Raw genomic sequence first — 7,545 nt, 5'->3', positions numbered from 1 at the left:
GTGCTCCTTAATTCTGTCTTGCGTAGGTCTTCCAGTCTCTCCGATGTACAACGTGCCGCATTCACATGGAATCCTGTAAACTACGCCATCTTGTTTAGCCGGGTCGACAGCGTATTTTGGTCGTACTAACTGAGATCTTAGCGTAGTCTCCGACTTGAAAACAGCGCGTACGTCTTGTTGTTGTAGGCAACGGCGATGGGTATAGGTTAGAAACAGTAGTGGGTCAACAGTGGTGGGCCTTGCGGTACGCCACAGATAGTGTTGGTTCTTGCGGATACATGCGAATCAATTTGAGTTGTCTGGGTTCTGCCTTGCAAGTAAGATGAAAACTATTTATTTATTGCGTCACGGAATCCATAATGACCTAACTTCTTGTGGATTATGTTTAGAACGACAGTGTCAAAGGCTTTTTTCAGATCGAAAAGACTCCACATAAATAAGCGTTTGTCCATATTCGTCTGGAAGGTGTTTACGATATCTAGAATTGCATGCTGAGTTGAATGCAGTTTATGGAAGCCGTATTTAGAGGGAGAGAGCAATTTTTTTTTCTCGATAAAATATTTCATTTTACTGTGCATCAATGTTTCGAAGACATCTGCCTTGAGAATATGTATGACCTTTGCCACTTTTTTTTTAGTTTAGGTAAACAAATTGAGTTCGACAAATTTGAGATAGTTGAGATAGACAAATTAATAATTTCAGCGAGGAAACTGCAGCCTTGACGTCAGCTAAATTATTATGAAGTAATTTAGAATGATTTTGCTGTTCACTAATGCGCGTTAAGGGGCAAATATTATTGCGATGTATTTTCAACTTATTCACTTCACCAGATGCATAAAGTTTATTTTTGATTCTAATGGATATTCGTAAGCCTTAGTAATCCATGGTTTGGAGGTTTTTTTTGCTTTTATACAGTTGGAAATTGTTTTTCTAGGTGCATGCTTGTTTATTGTCTTATTTACTTTGTAAAAATGCAAAACACATCTAAGACGCGAAAGTTAAAAGACTCATCAATGAAAATTTCTACGCCTCCTTACGTCAGGGGTGTTGGAACATATTCAAATATGTAGCCTGGTATCCTTGCTATAAATATCTGTGGATAAGGATAAGTGACGTTTGTTTCCGTTACTCCAACAATATTGAAATTAAAGTCTAATTCGTGCAAGAGAGTCTGAAGATTTTCAAGGTTACGGTTCAGACTAACGAAATTGTTGTGGAAATTGATAGGCCGCGGTCTGTTTTATCCTTTGACAACCTGATTTTCAACTGCCTACAACTAAGTTTTTCAACGATTTTCCAATTGGAGGTTCGGGAAAGAACGAAGGGTACAGTGTGGCCCCATGTTTAAAACCAAAAACGAACCAAAGGAAATGCAAAATCTTTATTCTATTTCTGTGGAATCGGAACTTTCTAACTCCGACGTTCTATCCTGCGGCAGAACGCCTGATGTTGTACAAGAAAGAGGGCTGACAGCTTTCGTAACTGTCAACAGTAGCAAAAGCCATAGCTCTGAGACTAGCTAAGACCTCGAAGCATTAAACATACGTCAATTTCAGAAAATACACCACCTCTTAAAGGAATAGGCACGCCTGTACATCAAGCAGAAGCAAGGTATAAGCAAAAGAGCTTTAAACATGAAATGTTACATTTAAAATAACCAGCTACTACACAATGACCGATGATGAACACTGTTATCGCCGTTTATTACTCTCCGTCATTCTCTCGATCAAGTGGGCTGCCAGATATATACAGACATCTGAAAGCCTCTCCTGTCGCTCGCATGCAAGTCAGTCCTTGTTGACAGAGGCAATTTTCGGGAAGGCCAGGCTGCAAAAAAAGAGTTTATCATAATAATTTTTTCACTCACCATACTTCAGCCATTCCTCTGGTAAAGAAAATGCACTGAAACTTTGTGTACTGCTATTTACCTCGTGGAAAGTTACAGGGGGGAAAGAAGTACCTTTCAATGATTTTATCATGATCATCTCTTAGAGTGCTCATTAGTTCGCATTTACGACGTTGGTTCTTATTCTAGATGACTAATCGGAGTTTGGAAAAAAAATGGTTGTCGCCCAATTTCCGGTAAGCTACTACAAAGGCGACTTATTAACTTCATGCGCGCTGGTGAGCTTGGGAATAAGGAAAAATTCACCACTTTCTTAATGAACGATTTCAAACCAACATGAAATTATACAAAGTAAGGATATGCGGTACGGCACCAATGAATGACCTTAAGGGGGATTTCAGATAAAACATATTCGTGACAAGGTCAGGATATATATCGTGGTTTTTGTGTTGCTGAGTCATAAGCATGGTAATTGTAGTTCAGTTGTCGTTTTAGAAAATGATTCTAAATGAGGATAGCATCCCTGCATGCATGGTTGGCATATCAAACATCTAAGGTGGTTGATTAGTTAGTCATCGCTGCAAAGACGAAGGGCGATGCGAAAAATCCACGATTTAGAGCAAGTGGGACCTCAACTTGACTCCTCTTAGTTCCTCTTAAGACCCAGGCAGTTTTTCTCCGAAAAGGCACTTGCGCGCCCGTAACTTCCAGTTACAAAGGCCACATAAAGAGAAAATACGATTAAGAAACCTAAAATCCGACCATGTTGCTCGGTATCTGAATGCACTTAACGAAAAACTGAGCTTTTACGACGAATCGAATCAAAATTAATTTAAAAGTGTCCTTTAAGACCTTTCACGCCCTGAGTTTGAATCAATCACTATTTTTAAGGTGAAAAAAAAGATAGTCCTTACTATTTCATATGGATTGCATATCTCCCCAAATAAACTGATCTTCTTGCAGACTTTCACAGCTTTCGTCTTTAAGAGAGCGCAGCATTCGTCTTTAGAACAATCTCTCTCAGTTTTACATGTGCTCTGACCTGCAATGCCCTGGTGAATAAAAAGGAAGTTTCAAAATTGCAGTCCAAGAGTTTTTGAATTGCCACAACTTGTTTTTAAGCCAACCATGATAGTGTAGTAGCAGATTAATCATGGTTACCTTGTGATGAGTTGTCGGTAGCGAGGGCAGCCACGACTGTTTGGATTGTTTCCTTCTTTTCCCGCCTTCCACAAAGCCCTGTATACCAAAAGGGAAAAACTATTCCAGCTAAGCGTAACCACTGATCATGAAGAGCGTCTGCTCCTCTAAACCTGACGGGCACATGATAACGTAATTCAAGATTGCGCCAAAGGCATGCAAATGACTGGTTAGTTCATTAATCAAACAGTGGAATGGTAAATTGGGGAGATCATGCTATGCTAGTGGGTGGCTGTGACTTATTTAAAAAGTATGCCTGTAAGTTAAATGTATTATCAAAATAATTAATTCAACCTATCGTCTGATCTTTCCAATGCCCACACTGGACTTCCTGTACGAATACGGAACAAAGTGCTTGAAGTATTTCATAACAAGCTAAAAAATCGTTAAAGTTATAAAAGGTCTCAGAACTGTTGTTTTGTTTCTGTTGTTTTCGAAGGGCCTCGAATAACTAAAATCATGTTTATTGTTGATGACCTAAAAATAACTTCCCCAACTAAATACTAAATACGGAATAAAGTGCTTGAAGTATTTCATAGCAAGCTAAAAAAAACAAAGAAAACTAAAGTTATAAAAGGTCTCAGAACTGTTGTTTTGTTAGACAACGAAGGGCCTCAAATAACTAAAATCATGTTTATTGATGATGACCTAAAAATAACTTCTCCAACTAAATACGGCTTTGTATTTGTTCAAACTACAAAACTTTCTTTACTTCCTACAATTTTTTTAATTTCAGTTTAATTATGGGGATGAATACGTCGCGTCACTGGTCAAACACTTTTATTTATTTCACGCGTAATTTCTTATCTGATACACGAGGCTTCGATGCTCAGTTGATAAACCACACTGGACCTAAAAGACGAGAATTCAAGCTCTGTCGAGGCCTGAACTCTTCTCCAACACATTACTTTCTTCAATTTATTTAATTTGTCTTTTAGCCGTTTAGGGATACATTTTTTGCCATGACATCCAAAGGTAAAACGTCATATATTTCTAATATCATTTTCAACGCTATCTGATAACGAAGAGGAGATGTGACCTTCATCATGATAGCTCTCGTCTCGGTGTAAGGAGAGTTTATTTTACTCTCTTTATCAATCACTCTTCTGCTTCACTTTCTCCTCGTTCCCGCATAAAAACCCCATTTTGACGGCAAAATGAGTTGCAGAAAATATTTGTGGACCGAGTTATCGTTGGTGTAACTCAAAATTACTTTTAAACACTTCGCAGTATCGCTTAAGAACCGCGATAAATAAGCCTGCCAGAGGTTTTGATAAACTGATCGGGATGGGATATGCTTAGTGCATGGAAAAACCTGAAAAGATTAATCGAAGCTAAAACGTGCATCACTGGAAAAGCAATAATTTCCAAGGTCAACGCATGGAAAAGCCGAATAACTCATTTAAAAAAGTTTGGCTATTGCGTAAGAAAGTTTGAAAGGTTAACTCGTACAAAAGTTTGAAGCTTATTGTAAGGAAAAACTCAACCAAAAGCTTAAATGAAGCTTATTGCATGAAAAAGGTTACCCTGGCCAAAGCTTTCAAGATCCAGAATGCAAACCGGCAATCTTGCCCCAGTTAGGCCAGCTATATATTAATTCATTTCGAAGCTAGGTTTAATTTGTAGAAACAATTTTACCCACCTTTTCAATTATCAAAGAGGTGATACAGATAATCCAAATCAAAAGAAACATACACGACAAAGATGAACTCATTTTGGATTGAAGTCTTTTTAACTCCGTTCTGCTTATCTCCTCTCTTGTCGGCTGACTGTTCCAACTGCAAGTAAATCTCAACAGTAAACCACATTTTATACTCTCCCGAGCTCTGTGGGAGTCAACTTACATCTGGTGATCCAAAAACAAAACTGAAAGAAAAAATGAATTTCCCGACGTCTCGATGTTATGGTTTGAATTTCTGTGGACAATGGCATCAATGTTAAGAGTTCTCACGAAGAGGAGTAAAAAAGCAGTGATGAGAAGAATTATGTTATTGAAAAACATAGTAGTTGAGCATAAACAAATATCTAATATCTATTTTGATATGAATTAACCACTCAGGAAAAAGAGTATGGTAGAATTAGTTGAAAGCAAAAGTTCGGTTAAAGTCTGAATTTATCAGTAAGGTTGTTGCGTTTTAAGTGCACTGAGATTGATTAAAATAAATGTTTCGGTGCCCTTCGAAGAGTTAATGAAGTTGATTAAGTCATTTCTCTTTAGGTTAGAAAAAATAATCCAGGAAACGTGCAGCGGTACAGACTAAACAGAGGCTAAAATTCTCATTTATGTCCTCATTAAGACAAATGCTTGAAGAGCGAACCGGAACATGCACAGCTGTCCCTCGTGACTTTTTCCACCCTCAGCTGAAACAAAAGGATGTAATATTTTTCCTTTCATTCATTGACGTAAAATTTAAGCAAACTTCGAGAACAACTAGCAAGGTGGAAGGAGTTCCACAAATCACCTGATGTACGTTATCTTTTAAATTTCAGTTGGCGCTAACAAGCTAGAGCATGGAAAAATTTTTTAAGTTCGAAAAGGTAAAATCATCCGTGTTACGATCGACTATTTGAAAACAAACAACAGCTGTGATTAGGATTTGGCGTTAAATGAAAGAAAACGACGGTTTAAAAGATAGGACAAGGTTCAACCCAGTGAAATACGGTACCAGTTGTCCAACAATCGTCTTCTTAAGATATTGAACATACAACTATGGATATATGACACTTAACAGCCAGTAACAACCCTGGGTGTCAAGGAGACAATCCCACGCTTTTAACAGTTATGATAACTGTAAAAAAAAACTTCGTAGCAGCAAAGCTGTTTCAAAAGGCTAAAAAAAGCTAGAAAAATTGGTATCACGCGACTCCTGTTTAGGGCCATAAAGTTAAAGAGACAGGTGAGACACATACAGGTGAGATGCGCCGCCTTCAGGTCAAACAACAAGGTGATGATAGCAAAATGAAACTGACTTGTCGAAAGGTGCCTCTTTACTTCTCGTTCAACTATCGATTATTCCGACAATCACCCAGGTTCCTTCTGTATTGTCTGATAAATCAAGAACAACGGAGAAATTTTATTTGCTAAATACAGGTATATGATAGGGGTTGAAAATTAAAGATTGCTCTTGTCTGTCAAGACTACTGTTGGCAACTGTCCGTCATTGATCTGTCAGAATATAATTTCCTTGACTTTTTCAGCGTTTGCATTGAAGGCGTATATTACTTGATACCTGTTGCTTCCTTTTGTCTCGCTCATTTGATTTACCAATGAGAATTTTTTTGAAGGATTGTAAGCGAAAGTTAACCCTGTATAGCTTGGAAAATTTTACAGCCATCAACGGCTTTAAAGAAATCCAGTGTAGTAGGGGTATTTCTGGCGCGTCCGATAGCAGGAGAAAAATGGAACTAAAAACGTCCAAGTGGTTGGGCCAACACTTTTTAAAGCACAGTAGATACCTTAACTTAAATTAACTGGTTACACAATAGTCACCCAGGATTCTTTTCGCAGACACAGCTGAGTATATCAGTACCTGTGCTGTTTAGCGGGGTTAGGTTACCGCCCTTCCCTGATACTTACATGCAATAAATTTTTCTATCTAAAAATAAAGCTAGTTCTCAGTTAACATTATATCTTTGGAAAATCATAATGTGTGACCTTGACTCTGTGTTGACACTCTAATGTTCTAAGGAAGGCTAATTCTGTCCCTGCCTATTATAGTACAACCATTTGTTAATGTATCTAATACCGCTAAATATTTCTGTCTCAGTTCACCTCTTCGACCGCAATTTTCCAAAATCATTGATCATAGAAATTACGATAAAAATATTCAAAATATTCGAGAAGAGGGTAAAAGTCATTACGTTTTTAGTCATTGCTATAATCTGTAAGAGTGCAGACAACAGAAAATTACGTTCAAAAAAAGACCTTTAATCAAATTAAAATAAAGGGTAACCATAGAAACAAGTCGAGGAAATTAGACAGATTAATTCGGAAAACAACGAGTATATGAGCAAAGAAGAAAATAATTCTAGCACTTATCACAGAACATAAAAAACCTTTTTACTGGACGTGAAAATGAACAAAATGAACTCCCCATCGCCAAGAGCCACAGTGAGTTATTGCCTAGTGCTCCATTGTATTATGTATTTCCAGTCTGTCCGTGTTATGGAACTTCTGTCTTCTGAGACAATTCTAAAGAAAGGAAAGTTGTCATGAAAGATTGGATAGAGAAATACAGACCAATGAGACAGAGGACTGTTAGAGCAGAGACCACAAAGGACAAATCAAGTACACTCCCGCAGCTTTTTACGCACAGCCCAAACTCCAACAATGTGTGGAAAGGTTTGTTTTGTTGTAAACACAATGAATCTGTTAATTCTATGGCTGCAAAATATTTTTTTGGCTAAAAATAACGTTTGTTAAAGACACAAGTGTGCCACGATTCCATACCAGCGTTGAAGTTGAACCAACACATGTTGATGAGTACGAAAGCGACTCG

General features: G+C 37.7%; 1 protein-coding gene across 1 annotated transcript; it reads right to left on the bottom strand.

Moving 5' to 3' along the window:
* Nucleotides 1–1,362: 1,362 nt before the first annotated feature.
* Nucleotides 1,363–4,836, bottom strand: LOC131782901 (uncharacterized). Its single transcript, XM_059099642.2, has 4 exons — nucleotides 4,689–4,836; nucleotides 3,008–3,085; nucleotides 2,761–2,898; nucleotides 1,363–1,827 (listed from the first exon to the last, which is right to left on the bottom strand). The coding sequence occupies exons 1-4, from the start codon at nucleotides 4,758–4,760 to the stop codon at nucleotides 1,705–1,707; spliced, it is 411 nt and encodes a 136-aa protein (XP_058955625.1). The 5' UTR covers nucleotides 4,761–4,836; the 3' UTR covers nucleotides 1,363–1,704.
* Between the last annotated feature and the right edge of the window lie 2,709 nt (nucleotides 4,837–7,545).

This window comes from Pocillopora verrucosa, chromosome 11, assembly GCF_036669915.1.
Source record: "Pocillopora verrucosa isolate sample1 chromosome 11, ASM3666991v2, whole genome shotgun sequence".
NCBI lineage: Eukaryota > Metazoa > Cnidaria > Anthozoa > Scleractinia > Pocilloporidae > Pocillopora > Pocillopora verrucosa.
The sequence above is the reverse complement of the archived record's forward strand: the minus strand, read 5'-3'. Positions and strand labels throughout refer to the sequence as shown.

What these genes read in the sequence shown, in the direction of transcription:
- LOC131782901 (XM_059099642.2), bottom strand. Translation starts at nt 4,760, where the DNA reads ATGAGTTCATCTTTGTCGTGTATGTTTCTTTTGATTTGGATTATCTGT. An exon ending in TACCGACAACTCATCACAAG is followed by an intron (nt 2,899 to 3,007) that starts GTAACCATGATT and finishes TTTATTCACCAG; the next exon opens with GGCATTGCAGGTCAGAGCAC. An exon ending in TATGCAATCCATATGAAATA is followed by an intron (nt 1,828 to 2,760) that starts GTAAGGACTATC and finishes CTTTTTTTGCAG; the next exon opens with CCTGGCCTTCCCGAAAATTG.